Genomic DNA, 16378 nt, shown 5'->3' on the forward strand with positions numbered 1-16378 from the left:
AAAAGCTTCATCAAAAGACTGAAACACAAAGTTTCGACTAACATATGTCTGACAGTGTAAACTCTCATATGACACTATGTAGTGAGAACTTTATTAAAAGGAATTTACTAAAAGATATTAAGTGTCCTTCTTGGTGAAATGGAAGTCATCACTATATTGACATAGTAGTCAGATTCCAAAGAATAATTCCCAAGAGAGAAACATCGTCTTCATTTAGGGACTATTTTTACAGAGTGGTAGAGAGGACTGATAGAGAGCCTCATCACATGGTGCAACAACAACCACCTGAAGCCCATTATCAGCAAAACTAGATTGTGTTGGACACAACGCTTCTAATTTGCAGCAACATTTATAACAGGAATCATGTTAGCATGTTGCTGAAGAGAAGTTTAACATTTTTAAATGTGGATGCTTCACACACATCTTCAACCAGGCATGTTTGTATACAATCACAATGAGGATGTGGGGGCCAGTGGGAGCTGCGCTCCCCCAGAGGCAGTAAAATCAAACATCTGTGGGGGTCACGTAAACCAACAACCACTATTTTAGTCCAAAATAATGCATTCGTCACTGTAATGAGTCTATGTACATTTATGACACTAAAATAAGCATGTTTTCCAAAGAACTTTGCTACCAGACCTGATGACTGTTAGACCCTGACACAAGCAGGGCAGCAGGATGTTGAGAGGCGGCTACATCGTGAAGTATCTCTCTTTCTGTCCCATGGAGAGTGCTTCCATTTGGCTACAATCTCTTCTTCTGTTGCTAAGTTTAGGGCATGACATAATAGCCAGTAAAGTGTTCTGTAGAGCATTACGATGTCAGTGAAGTTGACCTTTGACCTTTTGAATTCAAAATATCATCACAATGGCATCATTTGATCCAATGAGGCATATGTGTGAGATTTCATAATGAGTGTATGAACAGGTTACGTGAGGTCCAGGTGACCTTGATCTTTCAACCTTTGGCCACCACATTCATTTCAGAGTTCATCATTAAGTCTAAGTGGATGCTTGTGCCGAATTTGAAAAAATAACCTCAAAGTTGTCCTCAAGTATCAAATTCAAGAGAACAGGACAGACGGAAAACCTCAAAACACAATGCCTCCGGCCACTGAGTGCAAAAGATCTAGTCCAAAATCTCCTAAAGCATCTTCCCATTGATTGTTTTATTGCGCCACCATTCCAAACACCGGCGATATGATAAATAAAAATTGGAAACGATTGTTCATAATACATAATGTGCATGAATTATCAAGTTTAATTTATTATTGGGTTAGGTTTAGGATTATATTATATTGATTTATTCTACAACAATCGACTAGATGATTAATGGAGTTATCATTACAACCCTATTGTCTAGCTTACCTATTAACCAAATTAAGAAACATTTCAACACATAGTTACAACCTTCTTGAGGCTGACTCATTTTTATATGCTGTTGAAGAGACACTTGCAACCTAGACATCTAAAGAAACATTTCCAACCAAACACGGGTTAGCCTTGGCACCTAAACATGTTTTAACCTGCAAAACACCAAATCAGTGCTGATTTAATTGGAAAAATAATCAATACAGAATGGAAAACCGATGAACTCTTAAGACAATTTAACAAGCAAAAATACCATTGTGGAATCTCAAACTGAGAGGATTTCTTAATTACAAACAGTTGTAGATAGTAAAAGTAACTAAAGTTAATGTTTTAATGTTTTTGACTAAATTGAAAAAACAAACAGAAATAGTTGAGACAGTGAAGACAATTGATTAAATAGGTGACTCACAACTAAATCACATCAGATAGTGAAATGTGTTGATGAGATGTAGTGTGATAAAATGAGGAGTAACCGCTGTATTCAATCCAAAGTCAAACTGACGGCCTAAGTTATGATAAAGTATGGACAGTCATTATAGTTTCTGTGCGGATGCTGTATGTTGTTACATCTTATCATCTCTTTGCTGCCTTTTTTCAGTTCCTTCCTGTGTCTGTCGTGTAAAATGTATGGCAGAATTATGAACATTATGTAAGCAAGTTAAACAGTGTGTCAATCTATCTTGTAATAAAGTCTAAAAAAAAAAAAAGAAAATGCTCTGTTTTATATCATCAACGGAATGCCTTTGAGCGAAGATGACCCATTGACTGACTGTATGAATATACCTGCCCAGTCTGACATAAACCAGACACAGAGGCCATGACGGCATGAGTGAAACCACATGTAGAGTCTGTTCCTGCTACCTGAACACGGCAAACATTCCAGCTGTGCTAACACTTGAAGCTTAATCTTACTGAAAGAGACGATAATTGCAAACAGAGTTAAACAACAGTGACAGAGCCTGTTTACGTCATTGTCACAGAACTGTAAGATGACACATGGGAAGATCAGAGAGAAACTAAACCGAGGCTCAAGTCATTTCAAATACTTCTGCTTACTGTATGAACTTGCATATTTCCACTTGATGCTACTGTGTAATCTCTAGTGCTCTATATTTCAGGAGGAAACATCGCAACATCGTATTCTAGATCTGTCTTTCTATATAATTTTATTTACCTTTTCATAGTGAGGGTTGCTCTAATCAGCACCACTAAACTGCCATATATGGCTTCCTGTGCTGCTTGGTTTGTGGGCAAAGTTTCATTCACAAACTTAATATCATAAAGTGTTGTTGGAAATTAGCAGACAAAACACTGCAGTGTAAGTATGACAATGACCAATCGATTAATCGACGACTGAGGAAAATTCAGGTATGATCACTGATTAATTGTTTCTGTCATTTCTTACGCAAAAAAAGCGCCAGACATTCTCCAGTTTCCTCAAATGTGAAGACTTGTATGATACGTAACAGTGAGTTGAATGTACAGTATTTGGGTGTAGTTGATTATCAAAGCAGCCTAATAAAGAAAATAATCTACATGTGAGTTTCTATAGTTATTGTGAATGCCTGTCAACAGGTTGGATTCACTGCAAAATAATAGCCTAAGTCATAAAGTAATATCAATCTTTTATGGCTTAATGCTGAGGATGAATTGAGGCGTCTCACAGTCTGAGGAAAGAAGCTGCTCTGTGGTCAGGTGGTACAGCAGCAGATACTTCCATCTTGCCAGACAGCAGAAGAACAACAGACTTAAAGCGTAATATCTTACGTTAGCTTTGCCACAGGAGCTGTATCTTTCTCTTGCATCGTTATTATGAAAACAAAGCATTACCAAAAAACGTTGATATTTTCATCCTTAGCTAACAAACTTACAATAACGCATCAACAGAACCTCTTACCTGTAGAATAACATGTAACTAAGGAATAAGTACTGTAACGTTACTTAGACAAAAGTGACTTTGTTTCACTATCATCACATTACAGGTTTTAATCCTACATAGCCACAAATAGATCCATTACTTCATCATGCGTCCTTCAAATAGCTGTGTTTAAAAAACAAAAGTAGTCTTTATTTCACTCCCAAAACAAATGCAAATGCTAGCCAGGTCAGGATATTTATATATCTACACCACACGGAAACACATGAAAATATGATGCATCAAACTCCCCAAGAGCACATAAAGTAGTTAGAATTAGCTTAATGTCAAGCTTCTACGATAATAGCACGCTACTTATGAGTGTCGTTGTAAATATTATATATTACTATATTACCTATCGACTCTCAATCTTTGAAACGACTTCAATACTCAATACTTCTCTTGCAGAATCAACACACTAGTCCTAGCGTTTTTTCACTTTTGTCCCAGACAGCGAGTTGACACATGCACTGTGGCTGTGCCAATAAAGCCAAACCAACCATGGCATCAACAATAATACCATATGGAAGGGGGGGGGATTTCTGTGTTTCCACTTTAAGTAAAGAATGTTGTGTCAGTGTTTCCTTGTGGTATCCAACATGGTATTGAACATCGATATTTTCAAAAGGTATTGTATTGCAGTTAGAAATTTCAACATCGTGACAACACTATTTCACATCCTTGTATCACTGATAATCATCAAATTTCATAATATTACGCTGGTGAGATCGATTCTGTCACAAAACAGTGATCAACTTTTGAAACCTGAAGTACATTTAGCTAAAATATATTGAATCCAAGACAATACTTGAAGTATGTGTTTTACAGTGTGGTGAAACTACTTTTGCTTAAAAAAGTGCACAATGTAGTTTTGGGAAAGAAACTTTAATCAGATAAGAAAACTCTTCATTCATTGATTTTCACATAGTGTCTTCACAGGAAAACAATTTCACAATTACTTTGTTTATATTTGCAGGTCCTTTCTAAGAAGCTGACATCTTCTAGGGACCTTATTCCCCTCTGAAGAAAGCTCATTTATTCAGTTATGGAAATGATGTGTATCAAATAATTATTTGTGAGTTTGTATAACCCTATTAATATTGTAAATGTTATCTTCCTGCCTTAAATATATTTTCCAAAATTACAGAGTGCACCTGTAAGCAAACAATCGAAACACTTCATACTCCACAGGTAACTAGCTGAAAAATTATCTTTAAATGGATCAATAATTTTAAAAAAAATGAATGCTAGCTGCAGCCCTACTTGGCTAGTTTGTCATTTACCAAAAATATTTCTGGAGCTTCAAAGCAGAACAGCGCTGCAGCATTCTCCTAAACAACTAAAGTTGACGGGGACATGTGACTCCAAATGGCTTCAATACAGCTCACCCAAAGTAATCAAAGCCTCCCAAAGCCCTGAGATCCCATAAACGCTGTTTTGTTGACAGTGACTGAATATTCAGTTTGATGTGAATTGTTCCTGTAAGGGCCGCAAGATATAACGGTTAGGGATATGTAAATCACAAGCAGGTTGAAGTGAGTGTCTAAATTACACAGATGATCTGGAAAACATCGAGATAACTAGATCCAGTTTCTCTGGAAGAAGTACTCCAGTCACATAGTTCAGTAAAAAAAAAAAAAGCTATACCCTAACAAAACTACATTTTACCCTGTCACTAGTAAAAAAATAACAAGTAATAATAGTGAAAAATACACGAGCATAAAGAGCAAACCGCACTTAAAATTTCACTCATTATACAGTTACCTCTGTAAATGTTATATGAACATATCATTGTGTCCAAATAAAGTTTATAAATGAACAACATAGAATTTATTTACTTTCCAGCTCCTAGTAAGTGACTTACAAAGCGTTTCATTGCTGTAAACTGTGAAATAACTGTTAAAGTTTAATTAACTATAAATCTGGAGTTTTAATGATATATAATTGTTTATCTTAATTTTATGACAGATATTATAAAGTCTTACCAGATACATTTATATGTATTAACTTATCAAAGACCCAGAAAACAATACAGAGGACTTGACCTTTGTGGTAGCTCCGGCCCTGCCTGCTTCATAAACTGTTGAGCAATTTCATGCTTGAAATGTACATGAGTACAAGTATGAAGCAGCAGACAAGTACAACACATAATACACACACATAGGCGCGCACACGCACGCACACACACACACACACAGCAATGAGGACTTACTGTATCTCACAGATGCCGATCTGAATCTGTCACTTTAAACATCTGCTGCATCAGCCTCATCCAGACACTCTTAAATCCTGGTACCTGATTTAAAAAACTACACTTCTAAAACCATCACGTGTCGTTAAACTTTCCCTTTCTTTTCTCCGAGAGACTAACTAGTCTGTCCTGTTCAGTTGGTCGTGTTCCCTCTGACATGGACCACAGGACTGACAGCAGCCGTAGTAAAAACAAAAAAAAACGTAAAAACACACAGTGGCTATAAACAACAGCAGCAATTTCACCTCCAGCAGTGTAACGAGCAGTGTTAGCAGCAGTGCCGTGAGCTGTTCAGTAACTCACCTTCATGTTCCTCCACAGTGTGTGCCTCTGCTGCCAAACTGTCAAACTTGTACAAACTTTTCTGAAAAAAACACTCCGACATTCCTGCTTCCGCTTCCTGAAACCAGCAGCATGGAGGCAGAGGGGAGGAGGGGGCGTGTCCTCGACAGGCTGCAGCGGTGAAACAGCGACACCTGCCGGCCTGCTCCAGGACACGCAGCTACGTCCGCGATGCGTTCAGAGCGCGGTGTTCAGTGTTTTACACAAGTACCCAGTGTATTGATAATAAAATCAAAGATTTCCTGCCAAAATATTACCTTGATAAAGGTGAGAGTCATAAGCATAGCAGATCTACTTTAGTAAAAGTGTCTGATATAGCATCCTATTTAAAGTATTTTTTTGTAAACGCATGGTAAATTAAGTATCAAAAGTACAAGTCAGAGTATGACATGATATTCAGCATTTTTCTCATTAATCGAAATCAACTGTGGAGTTTTCTTCTTTCTTTTTTTTTACCATGCAATTGGCAATTAAATTAATATCATGTCAGGGTACTCCCTGGATGGGTCGCCAGCTCATCGCAGGGCCCTCACTAGTGAGCAATGTGGGGTTCAGTGTCTCGCTCAAGGACACTTCGACATGCAGCTCAGCCCTGCCCGGAGGTGGGATTTGAACCAGTGACCTTCCGATCACTAGTCGACCTGCTCTGCCCGCTGAGCTACATTACTCAATCATTCGTCATGTGTGATCAATTTCAAGTACTTTACTGCATACACTACTGTTTAAAGCACTTATATAGAAATTTTCAAAATACTCAAAGACGCTGTCACGTAGTGGACTGAATGAAGAAATGCAGATATATAGAAGCATAAATGAAGACAAATTGTGTCCAGCATTTTATGTTGACCAATATATTGTTTAGTGCAGTAGGAAAGCTTGTATCCCACCCTACTTACTTGTTATGCAATATATATATTGTATGTTATACATATCATTATAGTGTTGAAAATAACTAAGGAAAGTAACTATGTACATGTATTCAAGTTTGCATTAAAGTACTATTCTGAGCTGCTTGTACTTTACTTTAATGTTTCTATTGTATGCTACTTACCGCTTCTACTCCACTCATGGGAAATGTTGTACTTTTTACTCTATTACATTTATTTGACTGCTTAATTTAATGGTTAGCAGCTACTAGCTCCAAACCTTTTTGACTTTTGACCCTCCACTGAGAACCAGTGTTGGGGCTCCTGGCCAGTGTCTGTATTCACAAAGTAGACAAACTGCAAGATGAATGGAAATTTTTCTTCTTTCCATTGTCAGATTTATCTTGGAACCCTTCTGAGGGGCCCAAGCCCCAGGCTGGAAACTACTGTACTAAATGATCATACTGTACATGAAGTAGCTCCATCTCGACCTGCTTTATTAAAGATGCTGCTTACATATTACATCACAAATCAGTATTAACCATCTAATAATGCCATATGAAACAGGAATTACAAAAGACATTTTACTTTGTATCAGATACTTTTACTTTTCCTACTTCTAACCGAGATTTTGTTGACTTATAAGATAAGATGCAGGACAATTTTTAGGAACATTTATTACAAGTGTTATACGTACCAGCCCTGACCTACAGGTCCTTCCTTCCTGCTGCTGTCAGACTTTAGAGCCAGCACTGCTCCCAGTAGACCTCACTGTGCACTGTGCAATACAAACTATATACACAACTCATTACTCATTTTTTGTTTAAACTATCTGGTCAATTTTTTTTAATACCCATATTTATTATTTGTAACTAACAATACACTGCCACGCTGTTAATAATTACAGGTTCATTTTGTACAATATTATATTTATATGTATATATGTGTCTATTCAGTTTCTTAACTTTTTTTTTCATGTTACTGTCCTTTGGCTGCTGTGCTAAAGTAATTTGCCCGTTTGCAGAATAATAAAGGAATTCTGATTCTGATTCTGTATTTAACAGGTTTGTAAAAAGACAGCAACCAAACCAACACCACCTGAAAGTACCTCCATACACACCAAAAATGAAATAATATCACCCAGTAAAACATGTAACACTGTAAAAGGGAACAAAAGAAAGAAAGAAAGAAAGACAGGAAGTGAAATAGAAAGAAAGAAAGAAAGAAAGAAAGAAAGAAAGAAAGAAAGAAAGAAAGAAAGAAAGAAAGAAAGAAAGAAAGAAAGAAAGAATCTAAATGCATTATCTAAATTTAACCACTAGATGGAAACCAAACACCATTAAACTGATGATCCTTTATATTGCAGAGAACTGCTGCTGTTGGATCTGATGTAAATCTGATGAATCACAGATGATTGAACAGCTGCCAAGACACTGATCATCATTATTATTTTCAAATATTTTTTCAAAGGCATTTTAACTGTTAATTTTTTTTTTAAACTCACACAGATCAGACGGATCAGATCACTTGTAATAATTTGCCTGCACATATTTGTTCACTCATCCTCCATATTCAATTTTATAGTTTTGTCTTAAAATAAACTGAACGTGTTTTCAGTGTTAATTTATTGTTTGTTATTTTTTCTCATGACAGTAACAAGCATTGAGAAGCAGCATAAACATGGAATATATGGTTATAACACATAGCAGTGTGGTTGTAAACAGACCAGCCAAAAGCTAAGACTGGTATATGAACAGATAATGAAACACAGAGAAGGTAAGATCACCCAGTTCATACATAGAACAGAGCAACGGGCACACACACACACACACACACACACACACACACACACACACACACACACACACACACACACACACACACACACACACACACACACAAACCCACGCAGTATAGAATAATCATTCCTATTCAACAGCCAGTTGCTGTGCTGTTTATTTATTTTCCTTTCAATGACAGAGGAAGATTTCTCTCCAGTGATCTATTTTTACTTCGTTGTTAATCCAAAATTCTGCTTTTCCAAACGTATCTCTGCCTCTTGTTTGTGGTAAAATCACAGCTTCTCAATTTCTGGATATATTGATCCATGGAAATTGTAAATATGTATGAGCCACTTACAACTTTTAAACTTACGACTGAAAACGTTTTGAGTCAAACCCTCGAATTAAACCATCAATGCAGTGTTAAAAAGCACCGTAGGATAGAAGTTTATTAGCTCTGCAAGTCATGAACAGCACAGCCTCGTGCTGTGTGCCTTGATACTAGTTTTATGTCCGTGAAACCTGAACTGAGCGTCAGAGAGACAGAAACATTGATTGTGTGTTAACCATTAGCTGCCAGAGGATCCAGGCTGATGGACACACACATGGCTCCTCCAAAGTTGCCTGGTAACCTACTAGCAACAGGTTTATTGTCACCACAGCAACCTCTTCACCGGAGAACGTCCTGGTCCAAAGTCCACTGCTTCTTTCCTATTGGTCAGAGCTGAGGCAGTCACTCAGAGGATGTGGACTGCTGAGATAAGTCACATCCACTGGTTTCCTCCAGCTCCCCCTCCAATCTCCATTTTACACACACAGTCCATGTGGCTTGCATGCTAACTAAATAATGGGTTCTGTGGAACTTCTGTGTTGCGTTTGAAGCTGGTTAGTAAAAGTGGTGGAAGTGGTTTATATCAATGGACTCCAATTCTAAACTAGCATTAGGTACTCAAACAAATCATCCACAGGCTCGTACAGACAACAGAGACGGATGGGAAGGTCTCATTTTTCATGTATTGTTAAAATCTACTCTACTCATTTCGCCTGTGTCCATTAGTTGGTTGGTTTGTCAGCAGGATTTTACAAAAACTGTCCAAAGCATATCCACCACACCTGGATGGAGGATGGGTCTTGGCCCAGAATAGAGCCCGTTAACTTCTGGGGCGAATCCAGATGGAGGGATCCAGGAATTATAGCTCGCTAACTTTAAGTTTTTCAATATTTTGGTACTTTTCTCAGTGTATATTGTATATATGGCCAGTCTCTACAAGTGAGTACAGTTTGGGTCCAAATAAGTATCCAGATCCAGCAGATTTAAATTAGTTTTATTTGATACTGGATTACACTTGATTGAATTAAACTGCAATTTTGAACTGACGATCACAATAGATAAAAAGTCAGAGGATCATCAAATGAAATTGAAATGAACTTAAAGGGGAACATGGATATCTGAAGCAACTACCATGGCAGCCCATCCAACAATTGGCTGTGACTTCTTCTCATTAAAGAAAACTGCATATGGAGCCAGATTGTGGGACACTTTTTTCACTTTCCAATCCATCCGACAGTTGTCAACACCGCCTGCTTCACATAAAACCAGAGGTCAATCTGCTGTTGATGCCGAGGGAAAACGTCAGCGGATCAGTTATTAAGAATCATCATCTGAGGAACACGTAGGTCTGCAAAAAGTCTGATGAGAATCCATCCAGTGATTATCAGGATATTTCAGTCAGTGGTGGACATACAGACAGACAGACAGTCCTCACAGATTAACAGGTGTGTCAAGACCAGTTTATTAGGGGACCAGATGTGGCACTGATTCAGATTGCAAGTTTTTTTTTTTCTTCTTCAACAACAAGGAAGATAAGGACGGGCCAAACCACTGGGAACCTGCTGCGCTCTCAGATATGTAGAGTTCATCATGCAATACACACCTTCCCTGAACACTACGTTGCTGTGTGCGCATGCGTGTGTGTAGGTTGCGACAGATGGTCAACTTTTCCTCACAAAGAGAGAGAGAGAGAGAGAGAGAGAGAGAGAGAGAGAGAGACTCTTTCGCTGATACAAATGGAAGATTTGTCACGTGATCCCCGGGGCCGTTTTAATGACGTACGCACCATATGGCGCGTGCCGGGAGGGCGTGGCCTCATATGCTAATTGCCCCAACCCCGTATGTGTGTGTGCATGCCGAATATAAAAGCAGCAGCATCTCACACACACCCCAGAAAAGCTCACCGCAGTTCACGCACGGATACGCACTTGGGACGCGCGGGATGAGTGCGATCTGACCGACACCGGCTTATTACGACAGGTAGGTTTTTACAGATTAATAACCAACACCTGACTGATAAAATCCTCCTCTGAGTCACACCTTTAGGGAGATCAGTCTGATTACTTATCAGACAAATGATCAACCCATTAATGGTCATTTAACAGAGACTCATTAACTCAATAATTAGTCTCGCATATATCCAAATAAATCAGCACGCGTTAAAATTTATAAAGATTCCTTTTTTTTTTTTAAATTGGGAATTTGTCATCGGTTCATTTTGATGTTATTGGACAGTTTGTAGTTTTTATCTTATCTTTTGTTTCAAGGTAATTTATAATTCTGTTCGTTGCCACCTGCCTGCTCTCAGTCAAACATTTTCCCTCCCAAACATCTTTCTTTTTCTTCTTTGCTGGAATTTTAAACTCGTATTTTTGTCTTTGCGTCCCATACATCCGCTCACCTGTTATATTAACGGGACCAGTCAGCGGGAAACGGGACTGAAAGAAAAAGAAAAAAACATTTGATTCGTCATCACAGGATCAATTATCAGATTATTGTTATGAGGCTACTATTTAAAAGATTATAGCCCAGTCGCAGTCCACTAAAGCCTACATTTAATCACCGGTGAATTTATCCAAACATGTTATCAAATGTTCAGCTCTCCTCCGCTTTAGTTTTAAATATTCTCACTACTGAAACTATTTCTTATTTCCTTAATGTATCTTATTATCATTATTATTATTATTATTATTATTATTAATATTATTATTATTATTATTGCACTTCGGCGATTTCTGACATTTTTTAAACAGATAAAAACTGATATTTTTTATGACCAAAGGTAGTAATTGGCCTTAACTAAATCAGAGCTTGTTCAGTTTCTCTCCGGACAATCCGAAGACTGTTTGACATTAAAAGTTCTATTTTTGTTGCATTCCTTTTGATTTTCTAATTTAGATAAATCGTACATGTTGTGTGTTCTACAGATTACAACTTCACCTATTGAAATGTTATATTTTTCTAAATGACTGTGTCTTAAATCGACTGAATTTCCCCGTCTTCATTAGTCTCTGTCCGCAGCAGTGGGTAAAGTCTACAGGCCAACTCTTGAAGAGATTTTTACATTTTTCTAAATTCGGTTGTAAGGAGGCCGCGCTCATTACATCTAAGTTAGTCCTTCATTTCTGATATTTCTAGATTTCGATTTGAAACAGCGGAAGCTCTTACTGCTCCATGTTTCTGCATTTTAAAATCCTCTTTGAGAACATCTTTGTCTTTCGAACCATCACATCAGATTTTTTATTATTGTGTCTCTGCCAATTCTGTTTTCTTTTGAAGGAAATTAAACTAGGAAACTTTAATTCATCAACAACCGGTGCGCCGTGTTCATTAACACGTTGAAATGTAACCAAATCCTCCGCCTCCAGTCCTCTGGGAAATTTCACTATTATAAACAAACAGGTGGTCAATCTGATGATTCAATTATTGTGAAATCATAATTTCTAATATTAAAAAAAAAAAAAAATACAGTGGCGCAAAATGCTTAAAGACATTTGTTAATTGGTAATATTTTTTTAAGTAATGTTTCAAGAAACGCTTTAGCCCCATGATCAGACCCGCTCATGTGAAAATACATCTGTTCCTCAATATATGCAAAATGTCGTCAACAAAATCCTACTGACTGTGAAAGTATGTTTCATTTCATAACTAGACCTCTGACAGATTATCATATTCTTATTTCGGTCTATCCAGAGATTAAGAGCAATAATAAGCTCTCTGCAGGAGTTGTTTTTTTTCTAATGAAGACATTTCTCTTGTGGTCACACAGAGAATCAGCATCATGACCAGGTCTGTGGAGCAGGCGTCAGTGGACTCAGAGGGGCAGCAGGAGCTTCACAGCCCCGCAGGGGAAGAGTCAGAGATGGGAGGAGGAGGCGAGGAGGAGGAGGATCACCTCCACCATCTGGAGGATGAAGAGGAGGAGGAGGAGGAGGATGACGAAGAAGACGAGGACGAGGACGGCGAGAACAAACCCAAGAGGCGAGGGCCAAAGAAGAAGAAAATGACGAAGGCTCGTATACAGAGGTAAAGAGGATTTACTTCTTTTTCCTGCTTGTTCTGAGTTTCAAAGGCACGTTTTTCCAGCATGTGAGCTAAAGTGTGTGATGGTGGGCTCTGAGGTCAGTAAAGCGTCAGGCTTCATCCTCTGAGGAGCAGGATGGGATCAGTACGTCGTCTGAAAATGTCAGAATGACCGATGTCATCATCACTCAAAAACATACTAAAAGGCATAAATAAGTGATGAGAGTATAGCTCAACAGCCGAGGTAAACCAGGTAAATGAAGAAAATGATCAAAATCAGGAAAAAAGACATTTACACTGTGTCCCGATGCACCTTGTGTACATCCTTTCATTTTGTCTAAATGTATTCAGAGGTTTTTTTCTGAACAGATATTTGTTTTTAAAAGAAAATTTCAACACAACTTTGGTTTTCAAAATATCGGCGGACACAAGGTAACGCAATTTTTTTTTTTTTTTTTTTCAAACGCTCAAACAAGCAAGCCGGGCCAGTAGGTGGCGATAAAGGGTCGAACACTCAGTCAAACACCAGAGAAGAACATTCGGAGCACACGATTCAAAACCACGGAAAACTGTTCAATATGGTTAGACTGAGCAGCACTAGCATAAAATAACTAACCAAATGTAAACAAATCGAGAACCGCCATTGTTACAGGCTCATACACGTTACACAAAACAAACACAGGGACACCAAATTCTTTACTTCAGAATGCTTTTTTAACAGAAATGAATTGCAAGCGTGGGCTATTCTGCAAAATATCTTTACACGCGCTTATAAGGCCCGAGAGGTTTTTCCCAGGAGTATTGTAACAGAAGGCAGAGCAACCAAAGATTATTTGGGGGGGAACAAATTTAAGACAGTACATTTAAAGGAACACACATGTTCTGTTGATTTGTGTTGTTATCGCGTGGCATTACATGTAATATTTTAATTATAAAAGAAACAATAAAATTATCACAAACACACACTAACACACATACACACATTAACTGAACGATTGATTTGTGCTGCTGATCTGTCAGTGTTGTCAGGTTTCATATCCTCTCCTTTTTTTTACATTCTTAACACAACTGTGGCAATTTATGATTTATGTATCAGAGAAACTCATTAGCAAAATGCTTGAGGCATAGTGAGGCATGTGCGATTATATTTTTCTCCTCAACTACAAATTGCACTGCCATCTTTTCTAGCTTAATTCTGGCATGACTGTAATAATTGTATCGTACATTAGGCTGCCAAAATGCCTCTGTGTTTTCAGCGGCACTGTTGTTGGTGGTGTGGGAATGTAGCAGTGGTGTAAGCTACAGTAACATGCTGGCAGCTACATTTGTTCAGGTGCACAATGACTGCATGCATGCCCACTCAAAAGAGATCCGTGAATGCTGGTTATCATTCTAGGATGTAGCAGATGAGTGCATTGACAGCAGGCCTAAAAGATGAATCTGCTTTTTTCTTTCTGCAGGTTTAAGGTCCGTCGAATGAAAGCTAACGCCAGAGAGAGGAACCGTATGCACGGGCTGAACGACGCTTTGGAGAGTCTGCGGAAAGTCGTCCCTTGTTACTCCAAAACCCAGAAACTGTCAAAGATCGAGACGCTCCGCCTTGCAAAGAACTACATCTGGGCCTTGAGTGAGATCCTGCGCTCGGGCAAGGCACCCGACCTCATGAGCTTCGTCCAGGCGCTCTGCAAAGGTCAGCATTACTTCACATCAACAGACTGAACTGGGTTTACCAAGACTCTGAGATTAGACTGGAGCCTGATCTCTGCTCACATAACATTAATAGGAAGGGAAAAAAACTATATAAACATCATCATATTCATCTGAATATACATCACTGGTATTCATATATTACAAATATTAAGATTTATTAACAGGGACTAGCAGGTATTGACCTTACATTCATATTTCATAAGAATTGATATCCATTGACAGGTAATAGAAGGTATAACATTATATATGTTATTACTCAGGTATTGATCATTGAATAATTATTGTCTCTCTGTTCTCAGGTCTGTCTCAGCCAACCACCAACCTGGTAGCAGGCTGCCTGCAGCTCAATCCTCGGACTTTCCTGCCAGAGCAGACACCCGACCTGCCAGCTCACCTTCCCCCCACTGGCACCGTCACCTATCCTGGACACTTCTCCTATCAGAGTCCCGGGCTGACGGCTGGCCTACCCAGCCCGCCCTACGGCACCATGGAGCCCTCCCACATCTTCCATCAGGTCAAAGGTCAGCCCTATGGCCCGCTGGAGCCCTTCTTTGACGGCGTCCTGGTGTCGGACGGCCCAGCGTTCGACCCGCCCCTCAGCCCTCCACTGAGCATCAACGGGAACTTCTCGTCCTTCAAGCAAGAGGCCGTCGCAGCTGCCGACTACGATAAGAGTTTCTCCTTCAGTGTGCACTACGGGGGAGGAGGACCCGGGGGACATGCTGCCATCTATGGCGGCGGAGGGTCCAACCCACGGTGCGGTGAGCTGCAGGTGGACGGGCTCATGGGCTTTGATGGACACTCGCATCATGAGCGGATGATGAATGCCCAGCTGAACGCCATTTTCCACGACTCCTGAGGACGTGGAGGATGAAGGACTGAGAGGCTGATGGAGACAGAGAGACGAACAGAGAGACTGTTGTATGGAGAGAGAGAGACAGTTCTGTTTATTTCTACGATTTCATAGCTGTCTTTCTTTCTGCCTTCTTTCTTTTGTTCTTTCTGTCTGTGTCAGTTTCTATAACCCCTCCTTAGTATGGTCATAAAGACAGTGGTGTCGATGATGATGTCACTTCGATGATGTAACCTTCTTTGTAGCGCTTCATCCTGCAGGACATGCTTTATGAATGTCTCGTTATTATCGATATTATCACTTAAAAATAATCAATAAGCAATAATCTGGAAGAAACTATGCAATTTTGTTAAAACCTGAGCTATGCTCAGCTAATAATTCCAAATGTTAAAAGAATAAAGATTTCTCTATTTTTGGGTCAGTGTGTAAGGCATTGTTGAGCCGGTGCTGGGCCGGCATCGGGCCGAAGTGTTCATGTTGTTCATGTGGTTTTTACTTTCTGCTTTTTATAATGTTCCTGTAGCGTTCTGTTAACATTTCATGTGACCTTTGTTGATATTTTATAAGATAGATGTTTATAAAGGCCTTTCATTAAAAGGAATTCAATGTGATTAATGTCAGAGACTCTGTTCATCAGCCACAACACAACAAAACTCTGTTCGGTCTACTTTGCTGTGTCCAGCTTCTTCAGGGTTCATTTAGTCCTTTTCCGTCCAGTTTGGTCAAGTTCACTGTGAAGTTCACAAATGAGTGCAGCTCTACTTATAATGTTTAAAAGCACATGCATCCTTAAACACACACAGAAATATCCAGACCTTCAACGTAAAAATGTATTATGTCATCAGTATCATATAAAACCTTTTATCTCCAGCTTTAGTCATGTCGCTTTTAGAGCAGCTCATTGTTGCTGAAGGTGAATTATGTCAGATTTTCAAT

At 38.9% G+C, this 16378-nt stretch overlaps 2 protein-coding genes across 6 annotated transcripts in view; one reads left to right on the top strand and one right to left on the bottom strand.

The window, feature by feature from the left end:
• itprid2 (ITPR interacting domain containing 2) overlaps positions 1-5960 on the bottom strand; it is a 43745-nt gene extending 37785 nt beyond the window's left edge. For all 4 annotated transcript variants that reach the window (XM_037108880.1, XM_037108879.1, XM_037108878.1 and 1 more), the window contains exon 1: positions 5840-5960. The gene's annotated coding sequence lies outside the window, so the exon portion shown is untranslated. The remainder of the gene's footprint in view (positions 1-5839) is intronic.
• A 4696-nt stretch (positions 5961-10656) lies between these two features.
• On the top strand, positions 10657-16053 carry neurod1 (neuronal differentiation 1). 2 transcript variants are annotated; one of them, XM_037109737.1, is made up of 4 exons: positions 10657-10836; positions 12626-12882; positions 14340-14569; positions 14889-16053. In XM_037109737.1, the coding sequence occupies exons 2-4, from the start codon at positions 12638-12640 to the stop codon at positions 15446-15448; spliced, it is 1035 nt and encodes a 344-aa protein (XP_036965632.1). In that variant the 5' UTR covers positions 10657-10836; positions 12626-12637; the 3' UTR covers positions 15449-16053. The 2 variants fall into 2 exon arrangements, with proteins under 2 accessions (XP_036965632.1, XP_036965631.1); XM_037109736.1 differs by lacking the exon at positions 10657-10836 and adding an exon at positions 12442-12486.
• Positions 16054-16378: the final 325 nt, after the last annotated feature.

Source organism: Acanthopagrus latus, chromosome 9 (assembly GCF_904848185.1).
Source record: "Acanthopagrus latus isolate v.2019 chromosome 9, fAcaLat1.1, whole genome shotgun sequence".
In the NCBI taxonomy this organism is placed as follows: domain Eukaryota; kingdom Metazoa; phylum Chordata; class Actinopteri; order Spariformes; family Sparidae; genus Acanthopagrus; species Acanthopagrus latus.